Source organism: Camarhynchus parvulus, chromosome 7 (assembly GCF_901933205.1).
Source record: "Camarhynchus parvulus chromosome 7, STF_HiC, whole genome shotgun sequence".
NCBI classification, from domain to species: domain Eukaryota; kingdom Metazoa; phylum Chordata; class Aves; order Passeriformes; family Thraupidae; genus Camarhynchus; species Camarhynchus parvulus.
Genome location: NC_044577.1, coordinates 28858881 through 28885614, shown reverse-complemented (window position 1 = coordinate 28885614; position 26734 = coordinate 28858881). Strand labels below are relative to the sequence as shown.

The following is a 26734-nucleotide window of genomic DNA, read 5'->3' as shown; positions in this document are numbered from 1 at the left end:
TTATCCCTCATATTAATATTAAAAATTAAAAATTAATCTGCAAGTTAACAACTCAAACACCCAGGAGAGATTGAACGAACATGTCTGCAGAAATCAGTTCAGATAGTGGAATTAACAGAACCTGCTCCCTTCCGCTCTGCTGGGGGACATGGAGGAAGACAGAGGTGTTATACCTGAAAGACAAATGTCCCCAGTAAGCCTTAGAACAGATGCCCAAAATGCTAGGTCTTGCTGTGGGAGCAAGGTTTTCTGGAATCTTTCTCTCCTTGTGCTTAGCACACACAGAGTGATCTACTTCATCAGGGCAAAAAAGTAGTTCCCTCTCCAAAATGTTTTTAGGCAGTTTTAGGCAACAGATACTACCAGTGTGAAAGAAGATATTTTGATCATTATGTTGTTTTCATTTGTCCACAGGCACTGAGGAATTTTAGTGCCATTGAGAGCCTGTTTCTGTCCTAACATGGACCTGGTTCAGTCAGCCTCCCCAGACATCACGGTCACTCGTGGGTCCTTGAAGAAAGTACCCAGTGTCCTGAGCAGCCTCGTGGAGGAACCTAAAAAAAGACATGCTGTCCCCCATCACCTGCTGGAATCAAGTAAGTTCCTGCTCTCTGACTGTTCCCAACCTTGTGGCAATTCTAGGACACACTTGGTTATTTTTTTTGCAACTCCCATCCTGTTGCTTAAATTGCAGCTTCCTGAGAGCCTAAATCATGGGAGGGGTAGTCAGGAAAGAAATAGTGGCTGTGCTGATCCTGGCTGACCCTAAAGTTTTGGGTGGCTTGTTGAAGCCATGATGCCAAAAGATGAACTGGTGGCAGGATCATGGATCTGCTGGGGTAGTGGATGGTGCCATAACTTTCCATTTATAAATTTATGCCGGCTTAAAAGGAGAAATAATATCTTTTTTTTTTTAACTTGATAATAAATCAGTATAGCATAACTGGACTGCTTCAAGTAAGTACCATTCCTGTGTGTTTCTGGTCTCTTTTTTTCCCTGTTTTGTGATCTGTAGAGATTTATTCAGAGCATCAGAGGAGCAGGGTTGTGCAGGCTGAGCCTGCCGTGTTACACTATGGAGGGTATGAAGCTGGAAAACATCACCAACAGATGCTGGTAAGTTCTGGAGCAGGGATCCCCTTGGGGCTCATAAAAGGACAGCACAATCTGAGTTGACTCCTTGTGGTCAGGAGGCCTTTGCCCTGTGGAGTGCTCTTAAAAGCAGCACTTAAATTCAGTGGTCCTGCGGTAACAAAAGAAATGACTACCAGGCTGTGAGCATCACCCTCCTTTATACTCCCTGTTTCCCATGTCTGCATCAGTGTTTGTGATATGTGACTTGCACATCATGAAAAAAGGATTTGGGCTTTAACTCCACAATTGACTTGCTTTCAAAATGTCCTTGGACTGTCACTGTGTCTGTCAACATGTTTACTGGTGGGAAAGTTTTGAAAGCATCTCTGGTCTTTTGCCAAGAGCAATTTATTCTGAGAAAGGAAATTCTGTGCATAGATTTGATTGCCTTTCCTTGTGAATGGTTTGGGTATTTCCTTTTCTGCTCTCTGCTTTCCCTTTGTGTGCCTTTGTTATTCATGTTTTAGGAGTATTGAGACTGAGGTTGGTAGTTATATTGGACTAGGGTCTCTGAATGTAATGAAAGTAAACAAATGCAGGAGGCTTTGCAGGCTGGACTGTCACTGTCCAAAAGTCTGTTGGTTATACACCAAAACAGAACCATGAAGTATTATGTAATTCTTGTTGTTTCAGATGTCCCTAAAAGTGATCAATAAATTGTTTGTTGCAAATAAAATATTTGTTCCTTTTGCATATAAGCAAAACAGCATCAGAATTTGATTCAATAGTAGAATCTTTCTAGCAAAACTAACTGTTACTCCTTGGTTAAAAATTGTGATTTGTTTCCAAAGAATAAAAATGCAGGATGTAAGTTTTGCATAGTTTTATTTTAAATTCAGAGCATATTTAGAATTATTTCTGCTAAAGTAAAAATTATTACTTCTTGCTATGGAAGGTTTTACAAAAAGTATAGTTGGTATTCTTAACTGACCTCTTATATTGTAAGGTGTTTTGTGGTTTTTGTTTTCCTTTGTTCTGCAGAAGCTGATAAATATTTCTACCAATGCAGTAAACCTTCACATAATACCACCCCAGACGATGTATTTTCAGATCAAATACAACAAAACAGTAAGTGCCAGAAAGTCTTCACGCTGCTCTTTGCATGGAGCACAGGTTTTGTGCCATATAAGCAGCTTTTACATGGCTTCTGTCTTGTTCTGGGTCATTTTCTAGCACCGGCTTGTCCCTGGATTGTCCCTTGTGGTTACTGTTGATTTTTGCCCTGATGAATGGAGGTATTACTATGACTGCATCCGAATTCACTGTGAGGTGAGCATTCATTGCAAAACATAGAGTTGTAATGGAATGAAACAAGTATTAGAGCATGATGGTAATGATAAAGGTATAGTTAATCTTCTAGAGACACATAGATTTATTCCCAGTAAGTCTTGATTGGAGTATTTAACTTAAAGCATTAAAAATTTTTGTCTGCAAACATCCCAGAGCAGTAGGCAAGATTATATTACTTATTCTGCTATTCTTTGCCAGTAGATCAGTCTTTATGCCACATTGATGTAATGACTTAGCTGAGCAGCTCAGAGGAGCTCTAGAAAGTTGCATAAAATATGGAAAGACAGAAGGATACTGAAAGCAGGTAGAATATTAATGTTCTGAGGTACAACACAGTGATAATTTTGAAGATGTTTTATGCCCACTTGCTGGCCAACTACTAGAGAAACTTTTTATTTCCATAACAGGCTGAGAAAGTTGGGACTGTTCAGCCTGGGGAAGAGAAGGGTGCATGGAGACCTCATAGCAGCCTTCCAGTATCTGAAAAGAGCTACAGAGAAGCTGGAGAGGGACTCTTCATCAGGAACTGTAGTGATAGAACAAGGAGTAATGGATACAAATTGAAAGACAGGAAATTTAGGTTAGATATTAGGAAGAAATTCTTTACTGTGAGGGTGATGAGACCTTGGAACAGTTGCCCAGGAGAGCGTGGATGCCCCAAGCCTGGCAGTGTTCAAGGCCCGGTTGAATAAGGCCTTGGTCAGCCAAGTCCAGTGTGAGGTGTCCCTGCCAGTGGCAGGGGGTGTTGGGACTGGATAATCCTTAAGATTCCTTCCAACCCTTAACATTATATGATTCTATGATTTACTAATTGTAAGGTATAAATATTTGCACTTGTTAGTTTATTTTTTTGTTTGTTTGTTTGCAGGGAGGTGATACCTTAGTTGTTCCCATGCATGCTTACCCTGCTATGAATGTTGTAGAATTTCCATCATTTATAAATCTGTCTGATGTATCAATTGGTCAGAGGTGAGTTAAGGACAGACATTTGTCTACATTTTGCAAGACATGCCCAAACCCATTTTCTTCTATTCATGCAACATAATGTTGAAAGCCTTAAGAAACTTAGCTACTGTCTGGACTGCAAAATAATTCTGTATATGAACTGTTTCAGGTGCACATTCACTGTAACATAAATGCTGTGCAAGCTAAACATATATGAAAATGGGGCTGGTTATTTTTGCTTCTTGTATTTAAAAGTATTTAATGAGCTAGACTTCATTTTCCTTTGTCTATTGCATGGATACAGCACTGACTGTTCTCATGAACTAATCAGTAACAGTTGTTAATAGGAACTGAGAAGGGGGAAAGAAGAAGGAAGATTCTGTTTATTAGGGCCTAGTTGTGCAGTATATTTGCTATATTAGTTGCAGTTATGGTGATTTCTGAAAATTAGGCCCCAGCACCATTATTTCTACAGTGGTTAAAGTTCAGTCATTCTGATGTGTTGGAGTTTTCAACACTTTCTTTTCTCATCGTCTTTCACGAGGCGAGCCACAGCAAAAGGCTGATTTCTGGTTCTGTACTCATTGTTGCTCCACTTTACATTGTTTGTACTTGCTGGATATTACAGTCTGTAAGAATTTGAGGATGGGCATAAATAACCTCCAGAAAGTAATTTAAAAAAATTTTTCCATAATCAAATTATGTATGGGTAGGAGAAAGTAATGTCCAACATTCAAATCAAGATTTAACTCTTATTTCCTGGGGGAATGAAAGATCTGAAACATTTTGCGATTTTGGCACAGTGAGAAATTATGATTTTCACATTAATAAGTAACCCACTCCTCTGAATGCAGGTAATTTAGTGTGTGGTGTGTATAATACAATTTCCCAGCTTGTAAATGATGAACGACTGTACTTTGATTAACCTAATTTTTCCTTTCTCTCTTTTCAGTAAGGAGTATGTTATCCCACTGCAGTGCAGCTGTCCCATAGATTTTGAATTCCACATTGATATTATTCAGCCTCACAGAGCCTTTACTGTCCAGCCGACATTTGGTAGACTGACTTCTTTAAAATTTTAAATGTTAAATCTGTATTTATTAAGTGTAGTTACTTTGACAGTGTATTCAGTGCTGTACAGAAAAAACCTTTTCCTCAGGCAAAGCTTTTGCAGGTAAATGCTGCCAGTCATTTTCAGCCTCATGGCAAATAGCCATCTTGGCTGTAAGTTTCTTTAGGCAATGCCCAGCTTTGACAAAATCCAAGATGTTCCAAATGGTCCGTGCAGCTTTTATTTTCCCAGAAGAATATCCCCGAAATAGGATCATCCCAGCAAAACTTAAGTCAGAAATTTTGGTAGCCTGAAACTAAGGCTGAAGACCATCTGAGAAGCTCTAAAAAGTTTCAGCTCCTACTCAAAGCCATTGTGCTCAGAGTAATCATAGTATCATAGAATCACTTAGGTTGGGAAAGGCCCTGAATGTTTAGGGATGTGAATAGTGGTTAAAGTGTTTGTGAAAATAATGGAATAAGTAGTAAGGAGATAAGGTCAAGCAGAGACAGGTAATGTATCAAATCCAGATGAGTCCCCTAGCTCGGAAAAGCTCAGAGGAATATGTTTATAAATGCTTTGCCCATGAAAGCAGAAAGTGCCAAAGACTTAAGACTAGCAGATGCAAGTGCAGAATTTCTACATATAAACAGGCAGTCATTTTCACAGCAGTATGAAGTATTATAGCCCTACTGTCAAGTCTCTCTGCTATTGCAAAATATCTTCTATTATCTTGCAGCAGGACATAGTTTTTGAAAGATGCTTTGAGACCAGAAAGATTTTCCATGCCTACTGCTATCCATTCAAACAATTAAGTTGTTTAAAAAAAGTAGCCCAGAATGAGTTCCAGTACACTTAAGTGGGCTCATGTTATATGGACTCTTACTGTTTTTTCCTCTAATCACAGGAATCATTCCAGCCAATGGAAAAGTCAAAGTAGCTGTGAAGTATTCCCCACTGGAGTATGGAACAGCACAAATGGCAATGCAGTTACGGATTTTAGAGTTTCACTCAAAACCCTATGTGTGTGTATTCACAGGAACATCAATACCACATGTGGCTCTGATGTATGTGTGGCTGGCTGGTCTTGGAGTGGTTTTGCCCAGTTCTAAAAGATATTAATGTAATAGGATTTAATACAATTTTACTAAGATCTTTTTAAGCATTGGTTTCTTTGGAGACTTACAATGCACTGAAGTAATTCTACTGTTGATACATGTACCTGCTTTTTTGCACTGTTTGATTAGAACATCCTTAATCTACATTAAATTAAAAAAAAAAACAACAAAATAAATATAATGAGAAGTTACATATCCTTAAAGAAATGTGAACATCCTCATCTTCTATCATTCCCACTTGTTATTCTTATTGTTGAGGCCTTGCAAGATGCAGGGGGTTTTGAGCCTTTTGAACTGTAGACTTATATGTCATTTAGAGAATGCTTATGAAAGGAATATGTGTTCTTCTGACATCTAGAAAAGAATATACTGATGAACAACAAAGTCATCCAGAGAAAAAAGCTGTGTCTGGAAAACCTGTGTTGTGGAGAAGAGACCGGCTCAGCCAACTACAGTCAAAGCCTGTTCAAAAACTAAAGGTGTGAAAAGATAATAATTACAAGTACTTTTCTGGGCTGGAAATCTTCCATGTTTCAGTTTGTTCCTATTAATTTATATCTCATAGGAAATTGAATACCAGAACCTCAGATTCCCCACAGACTTGTCAAATCCGTATGCTGTAGCTACTGTTTTGATTCAGGAACCAGGCAAATTGAAGTTAAAGGACGTAAAAGAAGGTAAAGTAATTAAACAGCATAAACTTGATCTTAGCATTATTTGTAGCTCTGATGAGGAGCTTGGCTTCAGAATTGCTGATGAGATGTGACTGTTATTTCTGTGAGAACTCTCTCCTTAGCTTTATGTATTAATGGGTACAGTTGTCTTAATGGATGTTTTTTGCAATTAAAAATCCAATCTATACAGAGGTGTGATATGGCTTTCTGATGTTCCTGCAGCCCTGTCCCAAGGCAAAGAAGGAAAAAAACCAAGGCAGATGAAGGATGCTATATTTCAACTAAAAGTGAAACAAAATGTTCAGGAAGAGGAAGCAAATCATCTAAAGTGGTAAGTGCTAGTTAACCATGTTAATTAACCATATTAACAAGACTGGGATTTGCTTAACCAAGGCCTTTATGAATGATGTATACAATGTCCACTAGTGCAGAATGCTGCCATTTTGTGTCTCAATATGTTTGGTTTAAGCCTAAATTACTGATATTTTTTTTTTTTTGTCTTCTGCTTAAGAGCAGACTCAGCAGCATCCATAGTAGTACCCAAGGAGGACTTTGATTGCCTTATTGTTCCATTCAAAAAGAAAGCTGCTGAAAACCTGCTTTGCCTAACCTTGTTCTCAGGCATCTCATCTTGTGCCCTTAAGGCCGAAGGAAGATTTTGTCATGGCTGTCAATAAATTGAGGCTAAAATGAATAATGGAATAAGAGCAGAATTACACTTGGAAGTGTTCAAAAAACATGTAGACGTAGTTCTGATAGATGTGGATGTAGTTTAGTGAAGTGTTAGGCAGTGTTAGGTTAATGGCTGGATTCAAAGATTTTAGAAGATTTTTCCAACCTTAATGATTTCTTTATTCTATTGTACATCAACTGGTGCAAAGCAGAACACAGTTGGAACTTTAAGCACATGATGGTTTCATTTGAAATCCACAGATCATCTCCTATGAATGTCATAGACACCTAGGCACCTCAGGAAGAGGGGACTAAGTCTGCTTGCCTTTGAATAAAGCAAACTGTGCATTAAGTGAAGCATTTTTCTTGTCTCCACTGTAAATGCAGGCAAGTTCATAAGGGAAGTGATCCAATCTCTGCAGAGTTTAAAAAAGAGATTATTGAAAGCCGACAAAGGGAAGAAGAGCAATACAAGGTTAGCCTTTTATGTTTTTTTCTGTAAATTTAAAATCTTATACTTTAAGATGATGTAGTGCACTGTGAATTGTATCAAGCTCTCTACATGTTCAGTTTTTCTTCATTAATCAATGCAAACCTGTGCTAGTTGTAATTGTTACTGCAGTCATATCTTTATTGTGCCTGTGCATCACTGTTTCAGGGATGTTTTTATTTTGAAGGTAGACAGAGAGAAGGGTAAGGTATTATCAGAAATGTAACAATATTTGCCCAAGTGAGCAGATTTGCACCCATGTTTCATTAGGACAGAGATTTGATTGAGACTCAGACCTGAAAAGACATTATTTTACTTTATTTGACTTGCTTAAGGGTTGCAATAATCACACCCTAAAAGGGAATGAAGTCTGTGTTTCGTTAAACACCTCCAGAGTCTTACATTGTGAGTTTCCCTAATTATAATGGAGGAAATAATTCACTGGATGCTTTGTGCTAATGTGATTTTTCTTTAAATTAGCTCCAAAGAGGAGATCCTATCATAGAACAGGAGTTTCAGAGGGGTGAAGTAGAAGTTTCCTTCAGACGTGTTACCCGGCATGTTGACCAGGTTTGTTCATAGAGCCTGCTACGTGCATGCTAAATTATCACCTCCCAAGCTAACAAATAGCCATGGATATTTGACACTGAATGCTTTTCCTCCTGATATGCCTATTTCTGTGTCAGGGCCTTATTTCCCATTTTACTTTTAGGTAGGGCAAGCTCCATACTATATGCACAGCTCATCTTCTAATGTTCTGGTCTAATATGAGAGTCAAGTGGAAATCTGCAGGCCTAACCTGAGATTTGTATTGCTTGTTTCTGAAAGATCTCTCAGGAGAAGCTTTCTTATGCCTCATTGTAAGGTTAAGCATATCACAAGATTTCCAACTTTTACCTGCAGGTCAGATTGACAGGAGCCCTTCTGGTACTTAGATTTTTTTGCCCTTTTCTTTGGTGTCTTCCACTCTCCTTTGGGTATGTGCCATTACTGGAGAAAGGATACTAGTTTTGCTGGGTGTCTGATTTGAGTCCTTACAGCTGTTTCAACTTCATGTCTGTGCAAGATAAATTGTGTTTTTGTTAGAGCCCCTGTCCATTCTTTCTGCTGCCCAACTGCCCATGGAGCGCACTGCAGTCCTAGTCTGTGTTGGTCATTTGCGTGGATGCAGACCATGCCACACTATCTCTGCATTCCCCATACTACATCTGCAAATACTTGGTGATAACCTCCCATTAAGCCCTGCAGTGAAGGCTTCTGGTTAAATACCAATGCTGCAAATATTTTCACTGGACCATTTCCAGTATTTAGAAGTAACATACAGATTCAGGCCAAAGTATGGCTTGGGATGGAGAAAAGTTCTACCTTATCTAGTTGTAAAAAGGATTGTCCTTTTTCTTTTCTGTTTCATTTTTTAAAAATACACTGTGCAGCAACCAAATGTCCATCCCACATTCGACTTGCTCCATAATGACCCTTGGGACAGCAGAAAGAGGATGTTCAGGAAATTCCAGCAAGCAGCATACAAGGTAAAGTGAACAACCAGAATGCAGTGTGAGGGCATGAACACCTGTGAGACAGCACAAAAGAACATGCAACCAGTGTGGGAGGACTGTTCACAGCTAGCTAGGGATTTGGTAATTTGATAAATATGCCCCTACCTCACCAGGAAATAAGGATCTGGAGTAAGTTTTGTATTCAATTCATCTTTCATATTGCAATTGATGCTAAACAAATGCAGATAAATTCAGATTTTTTTTAAAGTAAAAAATACTTCTGTACAAAAAAGATTTGAAAATGCATATAGAATGCTGCACCCTGTTTTGGGCCCCTACTACAAGAAAGAATTTAACAAGCTGGAGTGAGTTCCGTGTAGAGCCACCAGGATGTTCAGGGCTTAGAGCATTTACTCTGTAAGGAGACAGTCTGGAGAGGGAAAGTAGAGGGAGAGAACAACACCTTCCAGCTCCTCTGAGGTTACTGATGATGGAGGATCTTTGCAATGGTGCATGATGGGAACATGGAAACAACAGGTAGAAATTCAAATAGGGGAGGTATAGACCCGGAAACTAAAGGACCAATCAGTAAAATAATTTATTTCATTTGGTTTCAATATTATCTTACATCACCACTGCTCTTTCCTCAGTAAATCTTAATGTAGCAAGCAAGATGGAAATGTTCTGCTCTTCTAGTGTCCGGTTTGGATATTCTTCAATCTATTCATAATACTGAAGTCTTGAAATTAAATGCTCTTTTTTATTGTACAAATAAAGAGGTGACCAAATGGCCCCATCTGATATTAAAACCAAGGATTCTTCATTTTTACCCTGTAGGGTATGGGCAAAAACACAGTGCAGGTTGCTGTTTACTCTGCTCATTTTCAGAGCTACAAAAATTCATATGGTCCTTGTTAACTGTCTGTATATGCCAGTAAACACCAGGCAAAAGACCTAGCAAAAAAAAATTTATTAACCTGTAAGACTAAATTAAAAGATGTAACTGTATTTATTGTGTAATGTCATTATAGAGTTGAGATCCATTCTACATCTTTCCTTCCCACTTTATCTGAACAGAAAACTATATTAAAATTTCTCAAATAGAGATGTCTGAGTGAGCTCTGAAGAATAAATGCAGGTGTAACATATACAGTATTTCTATGTCTGTAAATCTTAGGGTGTTTGACTTAAATTTAAAAATCATTCTCTCAGATTTTGGTTCAGATTCGTCTAAAACGTTTATTGCTTCTGTTCCGTGGACTGTCCAGGGAGGCCAGAGGTGTGGAGGAAGGCTCTGGGTCTGGTAAGGATTAAAAGAACAAGTTGATATTTTGGCCATGGACTGTGATAATTCAGGTTGTGCTGCAGTGTGTCAGGTGCATTGCATATAAACATAAAGACAGAGTCCTTATAAAGGAGTCTTCCAGAAAGAAATAAAGTGTGACGAGGTTGAGGCATAGAGAGATTTGGATTGGATGGCCTTTAAAGGCCATCCAGTCCAACCTCCCTGCAATAAGCAGGGACTTCTTCAATGAGAGCAGCTTGCTCAGAGCCCTCTCCAGGCTGACCTTAAATGTTTCAGGGATGGGACATCCACCACCTCTTTGGGCAACTTGTTCCAGTGTTTTACCATCCTTGTTGCAAAAAATTTCTTCCTTATATCTAGTCTGAAACTGCCTTATTTTAGTTCAAAACCATTCCTTCTTGTCCTATGGCAACAGGCCCTGCTAAAAGGTGGAAATGACTGCAGTCAAGATACATCTATTTTCCATACACGTTTTTTACCATGTTTAAGAAATGCGATTAACTATTCTTAGGAACCTTGCAGTTTATCTACTTAAAAACAGGGCAGAAGCTGTGGATACTCCATCATTGGAACTGTTCAAGGCCAGGTTGGGTGGGGCTTTGGGCAACCTGATGTGGTGATAAATGTTGCTGCCCCTGGCAGAAGGGTTGGACAAGGTGATCTTTAAAGGTCCCTTCTAACCCAAACCATTCTGTGGTTCTGTGTGTAGGCCTGAGGAGCAATGAAAGGACAGATGGGACTGTGTGAGAGACAGGGAGATGAACAGATCAGGTGGAGCCCAAGAGGTGAGAGTCACAGCATGAGAGGAGCTTACTGCAGGGGGATGGAAGGGGGAAAGACACCTGAATGTGATGAAGGCAAATGAGTGAGTGAAATGAGACAGTAGGAACCATGAGACACATTTCCAGGTAGCCAGTACTGGGTTGAGTTTTTGTACTCATTGTTTTCTCATAGAAGTGTTTTTAATCAATTGGGGTTTTTTACATGGAAATGAAAGTGCTGGTCTGGAAAAGTGACTTGCTATTTAACATCATAGAAGAAAACTGGCTTTGGATGGGAGTCACAGCTGGGTAAATAGGAGACAGATAAGAATTTGAGTCTTCTATTTCCCACTCCCTTGTAGACATACAATTTGACAGCTCCTGAGACACACTGTTCCATATTAGGCCTTTTCCTGCTTCTGCAAATAGGCACTTTTAATTCCCAGGAGGTAGGAATGCTGCAAATAGAAGGTGTAATGACAATTAGGGTAAGAGAGGCCTCTGACTTGTCTGAGCCTTGCTGTGAACCATGCTGGAAGGAGTGGGCTGTGTCTTTTTAGGAAAGGGGAAATTAAATCTGTCTGCTATTCAAGGTATTGTGCTCATATCTTAGAGATGTGACATTTAAAGTCTTTAGGAAGTATTACCTTACTTTTTATATTTAAATTACTTGACATCCTGGTTTAGGAAAATGTTAAATACATTTTGTGGTTTGATTCTATTTCTGAAACAGTGTATTAAGATATATTACAAAATCTTAATATTTGGTTTCCACTCATGACAGAAAGCAGGAGTTTCAGCAAAGTAGACAAGAGTGAAGAACATAAGGACTTTTCTTCCAGAATAAGTGAAGATTGTATATTGCCTTTTGAATTCCCCTTTTACAGGTCCCATGAACTACACAATTATTTGGTAGGTACAGTAACTCAAATATTAGTCAGCACTCTAGATAGAATTTTGTTGAAGACATTGGCCCCAGAGCTGATAGTCCTTTTATTAAAATTTCACAGTGTAACTGGTGTTCCAGGGTTCTGGCAAATTAAGTCAGGACTTGAGATTTACTAAGGCTTCTGCTGAAAACAGTAAAAAAATCTTTTCATTCTCTTAATTGTATCCTAAAATTGTGAGCAAAACATTAATCCTCAGAGTTAGTGTAACATCCATTTTTCAAAAGCAAGGAAAAAAATAACTGAAATGCTGGTGTCCAAGAAAGAACAACAGAAATATCAAACTGTATAAAGTAAATATTTGCATAATTATTTCCATATGTTTTCAATTAGCTGTGCTCATGGATTACTGCCAATACAAAACAAAATGCCCACCATATTACTGGTTTTAAATACTGTTCTGTTTCAGGCACCTGATGCTCTTGGCCCAGTTCCTATTGAATCTGTAGATGTGAAAGTTGAACACGTTCTTCCTTTTTATGACTTGAAGGTGAGTCAGTACAGCTCCCTCATGTTTCTCTTTCCTGTGCAGTTAAATGGCATCTGCACAGCACAGTAAAAATGTTGCTTAATAAGGCTGTATGATTAGCATGCTTTTATTAAAACCAAATCCCACCAGTTTCCATAAGTAGCCAACTTACAGCCAGCAATATTCCCCTCTCTCCAGAAGGAGATGAATCACCTCAGCTGAAATTATTGTATCTCAAAGATCAAAGTCCTGGTGAAGTATGGCTTCTCAAAGTTTTGGTTATGTACCATGTCCTGGGAGAGTGCTTCAAGTGTCTTTTACCATGGAAATGTGATGTGTCCATGATAAAGCCAAATGTAACACGCCGTTTATGAGTTAACTGAAAGTGAGTATTGTCACTTTCTGCAGAACATCTTTTTTCTTTGCACTTAGGTTCCTCAGCATTGCAAGATTATGAAGTATCAGCCATTTTGTACACACTATGCAGCTACAAGTTACAAACCTGTAAAACTTTCCCGACCACTGAGGCAGGGAGCCCAGGTAACAAAGTCACTCCCAACCCTACATTTCCACAATTATTTGATTAATTTTGACTCAACATTTTATACTGAAAGATTTACTATACTCTAAAAATCTTTGATGTCTGTGTTTTTCAAGGATGAATTGATTCAAGTGGCTCCTTCTCCTGAGGGACAGGTCTCCCAGAGGAGAGATTTTGACAAAGAAGCAGCAGAAGGGGATATCAGCCTGTTAAACCTGGTTCCTCCGCAAGCTTTAGTCCACCCAAGAGAGAGCAACCCACTTCGCATTTTTGTAAGTAGGACTTGGCTTCCATAAAGAACCTAAGAAAGGAGCAGAAGTGTGCTTGTTTCATCAGAAGCCTGATGTGGAATTTGTGGGCAGTTTTCTTACTCAGATTGGTTTTAAAACTATCCAAAGTGAGAGTAATCCTTCATGGTGCAAGCTCGGATAGATAGGAATCCCAGAGTTCAGAGGGGCACCATTTCAGTTTAGAGTGGGTTTTGATCAGTTCAGGGGAGGGATGATAAGACAAAATTGTAGTGAAAACAGAGAATGGGAGACTCTTCCATTCTGACGCTCCAAAAATGATTGATGATCATGGAATTTCCGGGAACACCATGGAACCCTTCCTTCTTCTCCATTTGTTTCCGCATTTGGATGTTAGAGGAAAGGCCATGATCTTGGCATCTCAGTCCATCTGTAACCTCACATTCTTGCCCAGGTAGGTAGGATAGGTGCAGTCTTTTCCTGCTGTTCAGCTGGGTGACTATAGATCTGCCTAATCCTTGTGTAAGCAGAGAAGTGGAGTCAAACTCTGCTCACGTTGCATCCTGCTGCCTTACAGTTTTTATGAGTTCTCACAGCATCCCAAACCACATTTCCAAGTTGTTAGGCACAGAGATTCAAAAAATCACTGCCGCTTGCATGGGAGGGTTTTCTGTTACTGTTGTCATGTAGATTGTGCTATGTGGCACCAGCTGCAGGAGGTATTTCCCACAGTGCAGCAGAGCCTGGAGGTCTGGAGGTGTCTCTGAGCAGGCAGAGACAGCTGTAGGGCTCAGTGCAGGGCTGTGCATGGGCACAGGCAGATCTCCCACCCAGCGTGGCACTTTACCTGCTGTGGGTGGCTCTGGCTCCCAGCCCTGCTGACTGTGCTGGTCTGGTAACCTTGGCATAACATCTATGACATAGACTTGTCCTCCTCACACACAGCCAGGACTCCAGTGGACGTGCTGATGAGTTCCTCTGTGCATCTCTTTCATCCCTCTGTCATAGCAGTGTGAGAGCCAGGCACAGCTTGATCCCACACTACCCAGCACTGGCTTTATCCAGAAACAGATGCTAATGCAGGGAAATGGATAGCAAAATGTGAAGCCATGTGCGCTGTGGCTTCCACCATAGCAAGTCCATCTTCCTTTCTTGGATTCTGAACTATTCAGAGAATCAGCAATGGATTTCAGAATAATTAGGCAATAGTTTTTTTCTTCCAGACTTGGAGACAACAGCTAAATTGCTATATTTTAGGCAGTAGGGAACATGAATAAATCAGACATTGTAGGATGAGGGGAAGATACAGAAAGTGAAGGATCATACCAAACAGAGCAGTCAGAGTAAGACAAAGCTGTGAATCTGGGGAGACTACGTTAGTTGTAAGAACTGAAAGTTCATTAATTAGATTTTTTATGGTACTCAGAACAATTTATTAAAATAATCTCTTCATTGTTTTTAGAACCCCATTCCAGGATTAGTTCCATTTTTACTTCCTTTGGCCTATTGTGAATCAGATATTGAATATCATCTTTGTCCTCATCCAAAATACATTGTTACCAAGGAATGCCCCAGAGGATCCAGTATTCCGGTCACACAAAAGAAATTTCTGGATCACAAGGTATGGCCTTTTGGGTTTATTGTATGAGTACCTGTCTTGGGTGTGTTCTTCCTGAGAACTTGCTCTAAGGAGTCAAAATGGAAGGTGAAGTCATTCTAGATAGAAAATATTTTCAATATAAATTGTGCATGCACCTAAATAGTCAGTACATGGGCCAGAATAACTAATTCTACTTAGGCTTTGTCCATGTCTCTTACTTATGCCTTCATGTTTCTTTGCTCTTTCCATGTGTTCACTGTTGTATTTTCATGTCCTTACAGTGATGGAAGGATCTTTGAAATATATTCAGCTCCCTAAATCAAATTCTCAGCCAAGATGCCCTGTCATGCAAGCCTCTTTCCCCACAGGATTATGTATTAGAGGTCTGATTGTGTATCACTTGTCATTTCAGGAAGTGATTTGTGGAGTAATGGAATGGAGAAAATTCTCACCACTGGAGTATTCCACTTTTTCTAACATTCCCACATTGACAAATACAGTACTTAGGTAAGAAAGAATTTGAAAATACAAATCCTCTGTCCTGCGCTAGTTTCTGCTGCGCGTAACTGTATTGATCAGCCACTAGTCCCACAGGTGAAAGTGGGCCTACAAGTGGAATTAATTTCTGCTCAGAGGTCTAAAACCAACAGGAAAAAACCTCCTACTGAACTCCTAGAAGGGTAGATTAAGAGCAATATCATTAAAAGAAATGCCTAGCCCAGGAAGGAGAATTCCAGTCTGGGTTTTCTATAACATCTCTCCTGAAAGCTTGTTGACTCAGTCCTAGAAGACCCCAGGAGGTACAAACTCTGTCTGTCTGTAAAACCTTTAACTTATGGACACTTGTACCCAGTGGTAGCCAACATCTCAGGCTCACATTCTCTCATATCACAGCAGTTTCTGGTACAGCCAGATTTTCCGCAAATATTTAAAGGTATATCAGCTTCATTGTAACTGCAACTGCTGTGAAGCTTGAAAATATGAAAATACCATTAGTATTAATACATTAAACTAATACAATTTCCATCACAGGGATCCTTACAGTTCAGATATGCTTCCAACAGATCTACCACCAGTGCTGAATGACTTACCTGAGAGAGACAAGGAGAACATAATTGACCAGTAAGTTTCTCCTCTATTCTGTATATGCTGTTAGTGACTGTGTCTAAACCACTTGTATAGATATGTCAAAATCTGTCCCAGGTTTTTTCCCCTCAACGGCAAAAGCACAAAGTCTCTTTTGCATAAAACATACTTTTGTTCTTGTTGGCTAAAAAAATACTTTGAAAAGGACAAAGGCAAATTGTTCATCATCTTATTAATTTTTAGTGAGACAGATGAAGCTGAGTTCAACATGATTCTTACTCCAGAGATGGTGAAAGCTGAATTTCCACAGATTGAGGGGGCACTCTCAGAAGAAGATGAAGAACAATCAATAAACATAGAAAGGTAGGTATATTTTGAAATAAGAAGAGAGAAATGGAATCTAAAGTCAAGCACCAGAAATTTTTTCAGAATTGCATAGAGAGTCATACTGAGATGCTCTAGAGGCTCCATCACAAGTGCAATGCAGACCTAGTACTTTGAGCAAATTTGCACTGCAAATTCAGTCTCTGGATTTTACTTCAGAAAGCATTGGCCTGGATCTCTGACTACGGTTATATCAGCATGATCTAACACTTGAGGCAGTTTGCTTGCTTTCTCAGAGATGTTCAACATTCTTGGACCAGTGACTTTTGCTTTTCATTGACCCTTTTTGTTAGATATTTATTAATGCTGGCAGAGAAAAGGGCCCTTAGAATTTCGCCTTGGCATGGTGCTTTTTTCTCTGCCTTTTCTCAGGAGTGTTTCATGTTTGCTCTGCTCAAACTTGAGATTCCCCCAACACACATCACAGCAGGCAATGTGGGTGACAAGTGACTGCAGAGCAACACAGGTGAAAGTGCTGAGTTATAACCTTGGAGCAAGTTAATTCATTTCTGTCCAACAGTTGTCCCCTCTTTAAAGTGGTCATGACGTGGCTTAGATATCAGGATGTTCAAGATAACCTCAGACTTTCAGAGCTATCAAGAGATTTGAATGTCTGCTTTACTTTTACATGGGAAGAATTTGCTGTAAAAATATAGATGTGTTGCACTCAGTGCTGGTTTTTACATTTTATGACACTGGTTGTCAGAACATGGGGATTTGGAACAGCTTGAATAACTAAAGAGTGATCTTTTTCTCCCACAGTGATATAGGGCTGGATGGTGCTTTTCCTGGGTGAGTCATTTTATAACCTTCTTTTTTTCTTAAATCTTAGATGTTTTCAGAAAAAAAAATTAAAATAATTTTCAATATTAGACAACTCTGGTTTTTGATATTTACTTGTTGAAATCTTCCCTATTATTTTGGGTTTGTAAAGAGGGAAGCAAAAATTTCTTAGCAAACAATGAAGTCCCAATCCTTTATGTTGTCACTGAAAGGTTCTTTGCTGTTAATTAGGGGGTGGTGTTTCACTGGGTGACAGAGAACATATTGCTTCTCTACAGCAGTTTCAGCATTTTTGTCCTTAAGGCAAACCAGGTTTTCATGTGGCTGCCCTTGTTCTGGCAATCACAGCATGTCTTCTTACATGGATAAAATGTAATACTCAGTCAGTTTGTGTTTACCTGTCAGATGGTTAACTTTTCTGACTGGCCAAGCCAAGAGTTAAGTGTTCTTCCCACAGTTTCAGTACCTTTTCAGTTCTGCATCAGTGATGGAATACCCTGTGTTCATTATGAGAAAAGAAATTGCGAGTGCCTCTTTATTTGGATTTTGAAGACATTCCTAAGTAGTTTCCCTGATTATTATAAATACAAATTATGCTTTAAATTTCTTGCAGAGACCCACAAAATGGTCCAGATGGACATTTTCAACTCCAGAATAGTGAGATCGGAGAGAAAATTCGAAAACATCTGGAGACATTGAAGCTGAAAGCACTTAATAAAACCCTTATTCTGGGATAAAAATAATTTTACAAAGTTCATGGCCTGGCCCTGCTTATCCTGTTAATGTATGAGGCCTTCCCTGTCCCAGCTACATTGACTTTTGTTCAGTGAGGTCAGCACCTTCATATGCAAAGAGAAGAGAACCACCAGTAATGCCACCTCTGTCAAAGACTCTCACTGTGCTCACTACCCCAAACACAATAATTACTCCAGTGAGAAACCTCAGCCTTGCACCTGCTTATTTTGTTGTGATGTGAAGGATCAGAAAACCTTAGTACTACCATGTAAATAGTTTGGTAATTAGTTTACAGCCCACAGTTTTCAAATAAAATGTGAAAAGACCTCATGATCAAAATCTTCTGATTTTGTTTTTTTTAGTTATGACCTGTCCTTGAATTTTTGCAGGTAAGTTGCTAAATCTCAGACTTGATAGTAAACCATATATTTGATATTTTTAAGGAAAAGGAAGCCTTGAACACCATTACTGTCTGCAAAGACAATGTCCAAACAAGTCTCATTAGCTGTTCAGGGATTTAATTCAGTGCACAGGTCTTGGCAAAAGCATGCCTGAGTTGAGTGAATGAACGGCAGAGCCTCATGAGAAACCTATAATGCTCTGGGTGTATTTCCTAGGAAAGGAGATTTCTCATCATATCATCTTGCAGGTGAGATATCTCCTACTTTCTTGTCAGCAAGCTGGACTTCAGACAAAATTGTTTTTATCCAGAGTGAATTGATTGCTCATTTTACAGAGTGGTCTAGGCTATTTGTGCTGAAAAGCACAAATCTTCTGTACTAAAAGGCATGGAAATTGCAGCAATACCCACTGCATTCCTAGGAGCCATGCTTCTTTCCAAGCAGACTTAAAGCGCCTAGGAAAAGAAGTTTATTTCAGAGAGTGATCAGTGTAGACAAGCTGTAAAAAGCCCAGGGAGATAGAAAATGGGAAAGCAGGGTGAAAATGCTGTAGAATAGCCTGTATTATACTAGCTACAAACTATCTCTGCTCACTTCAAAGAAGTAAAAAGCTGTTAAGTTTCTGCTAACTGTCTAATTGACAAGGGATTGTTCAGAATGCGGGTCTGGATATCTGCAGATTTCTCTAACTACAAACAACTGCCTGAACTTGTACACATTGCTTTTTTTCTTCTAGGAGTTCTGAGGGAAGCAGTTGATCTTTTAAGAGATGAGCTAAGAGTTGAGTATGTCTTTTAACATGACCATGACAAAAACATTATCAGAGTTTACAGTGAAAGCATTCACAGTTCATAATTCACTGCTTAGGTAAATCAAACAGATTATTCTTTGGAACTGTTATCTATCAGCTAAATATCTAGTTTAGTAAAGATGGAATAAGTGTACAGAAACAACAGTGATTAAACAAAGTTAATCTCTTTTTCTTACAGCGGTATCACCCTGCCTCCCTTCTCCAGAACAGTTTCCTGGTCATCCCAATGGAAATTAATCATGCTTCTCCATTGTCCAGAGAAAGACACCAACCTTTCAAAGAAATCAACTCCCTTTCTGAGAAGTCGTCCTCCTTTCTATGTTCTAAAGTTTTTAGGGGCCAGGTTTCAGTGTGCAGAGAAGGTAAGAAAATCCATTACCTTGCGCTAAAATCTTCCTAAAATTCAAAGGGACTGCTGGCAGTGTGCAGATGTCTGTGCTTTATATCCCTCCAGGTTATGAAGGTGATAAACCATCAGAGCCAGTCCAACTGTGTCTACAAACATTAAATTTGGCTAAATTATCTGAAGTTTTAGATTTTCATGAGACCACTTAAGTCAACCCCTGGTTGACTACTGAACACTTCCAGAAATGGGACATAAACCTTAAGAATTATATAACCTGCAGTTGGTGGCTTTTCACAGTTCTGTGTTCAGTGTTTGATGAAAAGGACTGAGATGTTACAGAAAATGAATTGGAAGAAAAAGGAGCAATATAATGGAAAATGTGCCTTATTTGGGGAATCTAAGGGCTGCATTTTTACTGATGAAACTGGGAAAGTCAAAATGTGTAAATTGATGTGCAGAATGTGCAGACAAGTTTACTTCCATTCACTGCAAGTAAAATTGCTACTGCTTCCCTTGTTTGGAAAGGATTAATTGGCTAAATGACAATGCAACCGTTTTACTAATTAAGATCTATCCATGTTGCCTGAAAAAACCTGTCCTATTAGCAAGGTTAATAAACACTGACTCACTCTTCAGCTTTTCTCCCTCTTATTACATAAATTAGCACTAACCTCTAAATCAAATAAAAGGTACACTTTAAAAATTAAGGAAATGTTACTGTGGAAATGATCCATGAGTTTAAGTGCTCAGTAACAGGATTATTAATCTCACTTACTGTTCCATGATGAGAAAACCCATCAAGGTCTTTAAAATGTAAATTAATTATATTTTATTAGAAGGCTGTGAGAAAAACAGCAATGTGTCTGATGTAAAGAAATGGGTGAAATTATATTCTCAGCTCATAAGAATATTTCATAAACTAAAGAAACCTTGTCACTTTTAAATTTGTAATGCAGGGTTCAGTTATTCCAAGGTCCAGTTGAAGGTTTTTTTATCATCTAGTCTTTTTTCTGCACAGGTTTTCTTCTGTCTGTGCTCACACTGCATCCTTGGCCTTATGGAAACACCTCAAATGCGTCTCTCCAGCTGTTTAACCATGGAGAATTTTAGCTCTTGCTGAGCCCTCTCCTGCTCTTTCCATTTAGTTGAAAACAGCAGGCAGGTTTATAATTTATTGGGGGATATGCAAATGGTGTGATTTCCGTAGGAGGCTGGATAAAGGTAGAGAATAAGGACTTCTCTGTGTACAAGTGTGGGTAAATTCCTTTGCAAATGTTATTGTAAAGTGCTGCTCTGCAATCTGTGAGTGCATAAATTCTTATGGTTCCTTTAGAGACACCAAACAGCCCATATGAGGGATTCTGTGATCTTTAAAAATCACAGCTCTCACTGATGTACCTAGGTGTTGTGTAGAAGTTATTTTAAGGCAGAATTAGTTTAAAAGTTGGAGTTTTTCCTCTCTGTTTTCTGCTTCTCCTGTTGTCAGTCTGTGTGTGCACTGGGTACCAGTACTGGTTGCTTGGAATAAGTCCTTTTCTTCAAGCAAATGCAGCTTAATAAGACAGCTTTCTCAAAATATTTTTGTTGCTTTGGGATTTTTTTCCTGAAGTATAAAAAGCCTTCAGAGAGGAATCTAAGCAGTGACCAGTGTCTAGAACTGTTTGGTCTGGTATGGAATCAGCTCTTCCAGCCTGAGCAACCTCCTTGGCATCCTCCAGCTCTGCCTGCTGCCAGAGTGTGCTCAGTGGTAGCTGCTTTGGTGTGGGGCCTGGAGAGCCATCAGGAATACGATGCTACAGTCATACAATCCTTCTCTGGGCCTTGTGGTTTGGGATATTGTCAGTAGCAGGGTCTCTTCAGTTGCTCAAAAGGACCTCCTGTCATTCCCAGGAATGCAGTTCCATTCATATCACTCCCACAGAGTGAAGGACTTGGTCAAAATTGTCTTCTGAGTCTTCATTTTCTCAAATAATGTATAATTTCTGCAAAGCTAGAATTGATCAGAAGTCTCCCATAAATATTGCTGTACTGAGCCATTCATTGGCTGTGTTCCTCTGTGTCCTCCAAGAAAGCTGAATTTGGCCAAAAAAGAAGCCAGGCACATCTGACAGGGCTATCTTTACCACTTAACACCTGCAGAAGGTAATTGGTCGTGAGGGACCTACCAGATTATATCTGTATGACCACAGCAGGGACTTGAAAATTAAATCAAGCAGCTCCTGAAAAACTCCAGGTGATTTCAGAGCACCTGCAGGAAGTATTTTTCCAAAGCACTGGTACATCAGAAAACATCTTCTGATGAGTTTCTCACTTGTGCCAGGCATGGTTTAATTCCAGCATGTTCTTGTTTTACCATCCAAAGGTTAAACTGTGTTTAAGTGAGTGAGAGCTCTCCAAGGTGAAGAGCAATAACATGTCCTTCTGCCTTTAAAGAATCAAAATTTCAGGACCCAAACCTATTTTTACCTGAGTACATTTTTAAATGGTTACAGTTTTTCCTTATGTTTCTAAATACTTCAGTCAGTTTCTCTGAGTTTTTAATTGCACAAGAGACCAAGTTAACAGTGCATTATTTTTAATCAGTTCATTTTATTTGGCTTCAGAATTCTGAACCAAATTATCACCATCACCAGCTAATTACTGGTTTATAATAATTTCACAGTGTGGATTCTCCAGTAATCCAATATGCATTGCTTACAAAACAACAATGCACTGTGTCACCTCAGGGATTTTGGCTGTATGTGTTACTGGCTGAATTTCAGAGCACCAGATGAAGAAACCAAGGCTTACTTCCCTTGAGTTTGGATTTGCATGATTACTTCTCTGTATGTTGTCGTGAAAATGGACATCAAGTATCAAGAGAGAATTGCTTTCAAACAATTCTCTTTTTGCTTCCCTGCCTCTGAAGTACCTTTCTCTGCAGGCAGCATCATATTTCAACCTCCTTCCTACTTCTGGTGACACAGCAGGAACAGATGTCCCTGAGCAAGTACTGTCAGCAATCACAGATAGTTGTTTCTCCATACTGGTACAGGGAAGTCAGGGTGCTGCAAAGTGTTGCTGAACTCTGTCCACCAGCAGAGCTAGTGACTGAAAATCTCCTGGTTCCGTGTGTAGGACACAGACCTGAGAATCGCCGATTTCTGAAGTTTGGTTCTTCCTGCTAATAACCCCTCTGTGTCAATGTGAGGAGTATTCCCATCCCCTGCTGGAACACAGCATAATTTGCAGTAGCTGTTTAGTAACACGGGAGGGCAGCTGAAAGGGAACAAAGCAGCTGTGTCTGCTTTGACAGCAAAATCCACCTTGGTCATTCATTTATCGCTCCTGCAAGCACCTGTCCAGCTGCCTGGATGAACCTTTCCCCTGTGGATCCTTCCTCCTGGAAAATGCCGAAAATCCTACTTAGGAGTTGTCTTTCAAACCTGCCTCATAATGCTGAGGTCCTAATCCAGCAAGGTTTTCCTGTCTGCAGCCTTCCCTTTTAATGTCTGCCACTGGAAATAGTGGTTTATGGAACCAGTGCTGTTCCCAGTGCATCATCCATCATCTTACTATCACTCAAATTAGTATAGTCACATTCTTGCCTTGCTAAAAGCAGGGGATACAGAGGCTGTGAGCTTCTGTTTATGGTACTGGTATTCACACACTTCCTGAGAGGAGTGCTCCAAGCTACCTGAACAGTTCCAATCCTGGTAGTAAAAAAGGCTTCAGTGCAGACTGGCCATGAGCATCCGTGTCCAGCATCCAAGAAGGCTCATGGTGCTCACATTTAAATCAACCTTGGTTGAAACAAGCATGGACAGCTTTTTGTGCTGCAGTCAGCCTCCCACCTTAGAAGAGACATGCTTGAAGACTCATTTTGGAGTGCAACTCTGGTTCTTGAGAATTAAAAGTTAACAGTGACTAATAACATACATAATGAGTGATCTTGATTACTCAGTTAACCAACAGGAAAAAAGAGAGGAGATCTGAAAGAGCACCCCTGGCTATCACCATGAAGCTTCAGCTGATGCAAACTGATCCAGCCCTCTGGAGAACACACAGATTTTCTGTATGTTGGTGTAGTTCACATTTAGGCAAAACTGCTACCCAGATTTTAGCCAATGTGCTCAGTAATGCCAAACACAGACATTTAAAGCCCAAGACAGATATCCAGAATGTTGGAATTGTATTTAACCAATCTGTGCTTCTTTCTCCTTTACTTTTGGTTTCCGAGTTGCAGGTTCTGCTCCAAGTACATTTTAAAGCCTTTTCTGAAGTTGTGAAAGTTAGAACCTGGATTTAATTTATATCAAAAGATGTGTTACTTAATCATCTGCAAACCAATTATTTATAACAACAGACACTGTTACTGCTGATGTCCTAAAACTGGTATTTCTTCTCTAGTATCAATCAAGATGAAGCTTCAGCTGAGGACTGGTTTAAGATCAGATCCCATTTTATGGAAATAAATGAGCCTCTGAAGAGCAACCATGTTTACATACATTCTTTCTGTCTGTCAGTGTTGTTTGAGAATAGTGGCTGCCATCCTTAGTGCTTTCTGGTCCATAGAAGGTGCAGTAAGGGAGTAGCACCCCTCAAGGAAACTTCAGCAGAACATCTCTATAAGAAATAAACTGTAAACAGCAGGAGCTCTATTAACATTAAAACTGCTTTTCTGCCATTTCCTGTGGAGACTCTAACACTGTTGGTCACAAGTTCCTGGTCACATCTTGATCATTGTGGCTGTTTCTAGTCATTATTGGATACATTATCCTGATGTATTATTTAGAATATTGTTTATACCAATAGACAGATAAAAGGAAAGTTAGCTTTGCAAAAGCCGCATACTGAAGTGTCTTCAGAAGTTCTGAATTTCAGTTCTGATGTGCCTTGGCTGAAAACAAAGAGCATTGTGTCACTGGCATCAATGCCATTTGCATTAGCCCTTTCACATTTGGATGTTTCTCACTGCATTAAACATTTGCCATGGACACAGTCCTATATTTAAGGTGATAGACTGGAACTTGGTTCTTGAGGGATCACTTCATCCTGCTAGGCTGGAGTTACGCAGAAGGGGCCTGACAATAGCTTGCTTCCCTTGGAAAGCCTCTACTTTGTTCTGCTGTTAAATGCTGCTAAATGTTCTCTGTTAAATCTTGTGTATTTAAGATGGCATCATATGCTGAGGGAGCAGATGGCAAAGAATTCAAGTCCTGTCTCCCTCTGATGCCCCTGGCAATGAAGCATCCAAATATCTTCATAGATCTGAGTGTAAGAGCTGTGCCAGAATGCAAACAAAGGAGTCTTTAATTTCAGGCATTACAGCACTTGCTGATTGTGGACAGTCCTCCTTTCAGCCTCTCAGACCCCACAGGTTGTTTGGGCTTATTGCTCTGGAGTGTTCTAGGCTCTCAAAGGGACAGAGGGACATTACTAATTTATACTAATCACTCTAAAAATAACCAACAAGCTGTGGAAAATTATCAGGGAGGAGACAGTGGGAAAGCACAATGATCCTATCTGCTCCCCTGTAAATATAACACATCACAGTGAAAATCTCCTTTTTAGCAAAAGATGGTGACAGAATTTTGTAAGTACCCTGAAGGACATCAAAATTCCCTACTCTGTGTACTGCTGACATCTCCCATGGGAGAAGTAAAACTATTCTTGTACTCTGAGGAAAGAAGTAATAAATTACTGCTATGCTTATGATCATCATTTAAGTGAATGTCTGTTGCAGGAGTTGGAGATTGATGTACAATTGAATGTCACTGCTGAGGTGGAATTTATGTACTAGATTAAAACAAATATTCAAGATAGGGGGGATAGATAGTGGAAGAAAGTGCTTCCCAAAAGGATGAAGTGAAAATAAAGGCCACAAGAATGGCCCACCTGAAAAATATCTTCCCAAAGGGTCTCTGCATCAAATCAGAATAATCCAAGTCTGATAAAATGTTCATAAAGAAAACCAAAAGGGAGCATCTGTGATGGAAAAAGGTGCCTGTGTTTGATCATTGGATTTTTTGGCTTTATGCAGAAGTTACTGGATGAGACTGAGCACATTGACCATGCAAGAGGTTGTGACAGTCTCTTATCATTAAGATAAGGGAATATATACAAGTCTGTCCCTGTTAAACTTTGCAAATGTGAGGTGATGTTTGCAATCTGATTTCAGGCCTCTGAAAATAAAGAAATCCAGATACAATGAGACAGAGACAAAAATAGCTATTTACATGGGCTATTATTTGAACTCAGATCAACCTAAAGTCATTTATACATAGCTTAGCACTGGAAAGTCTTGCATATGTCCAGACTCTTGTTTGGTTTTATAATTTCAACATTTGCCTGCCTCTTATCTTGTTCCCTTTGAGTATTTGTTGCACTTGCAATGTGTAATAGAAACAGTGTCATGAATAAAAATGTTCCTTGGCATGGAACACTCTTGGAAGGCCTACTTACAGGTAGTGTACCTGAGGTAAATTCTTACCTTGCCTACAGTAGGACAATCGTGGAGTTTCATAGAGAAGACCCTAATAATGTTTTATTTTTTATCACTCAATGTAATACTGGAATTACCAGTCCTTTGATTTCACCCATGGTAGGCAGATCTCAGACAGCTTCTTGGACTGTCCTTCAGCTACAAAGATTCTTGCTCACCTGTAACTCTTGCACCTCTGAATGCTTTAAGGAGTGTTACCTTTTACAAATATTCCCCAGAAGAGTCTTTTTCAAATACCTTCTTCCTGTGACTGACATGTAAAATGCTGGTTTTGCATTTTCTTGTGTTATCCTAAACACTGTCAGGGAGATATTTCGTATTTTTATAAAATCTCTCTCTTTTATCTTTGTTTAAAAATATGATTATACTTCTGGGTTTCTTCTGTGTGGAAAGCCTGACTGTCTCTCAGACCCATGCCTTCAAGGTATCATACTTTCAACTGTTTATTTGGGGATTTAATTGTTTGTTTGAGAAATTCTTTAGTGTGTTTTCTTTCATGAAATAAGCCACAGCAACTCAACTCTAAACACGTCCATAGTTGTACCTAATGAAAGCACCAATATCATCACCTTATTCGCATCTCCAGGCAAGACTTCAATTCACATTACAGGAAACAAATTCTAATATGTGTAAAAACTGCAGCTTTTGACTTGAGTAGATGTCTCACTGGCTTTTAGCAATCTCAGATTGGAGTTGTTCTGATTTATATCCTGTTTCTGATTAACACAGACTAAATATTTTGTGTGACCACTATTAAATACTATGAGACATCTATGAACTTAGAGACTCCATGGGTTGTAAAGTGTCTCCAGCCAGGCCCTGAGAATTTCTAGTTGATTTTAATATTTGGCTTGATTGATTTCATTAAAAGGCAGAAATTACATCAGAAAACTACTTGAAATAAGGCTGACTGTCTCTGAGCTATGTTTCTAATGCATTTTGAAATCTTTTAACTTAATGTA

At 39.3% G+C, this 26734-nt stretch overlaps 1 protein-coding gene across 1 annotated transcript; it reads left to right on the top strand.

The window, feature by feature from the left end:
* The first annotated feature begins 460 nt into the window (after positions 1-460).
* On the top strand, positions 461-17882 carry CFAP221 (cilia and flagella associated protein 221). Its single transcript, XM_030952547.1, has 24 exons — positions 461-596; positions 1016-1116; positions 2116-2202; positions 2308-2403; positions 3293-3393; positions 4322-4425; positions 5328-5487; positions 5897-6017; positions 6104-6215; positions 6435-6543; positions 7272-7359; positions 7855-7944; positions 8808-8903; positions 10083-10173; positions 11722-11849; positions 12294-12374; positions 12786-12893; positions 13011-13166; positions 14605-14763; positions 15155-15249; positions 15775-15864; positions 16072-16191; positions 16975-17004; positions 17609-17882. Exons 1-24 carry the CDS (start codon positions 461-463, stop codon positions 17730-17732), a joined length of 2583 nt encoding a protein of 860 aa, XP_030808407.1. The 3' UTR covers positions 17733-17882.
* Positions 17883-26734: the final 8852 nt, after the last annotated feature.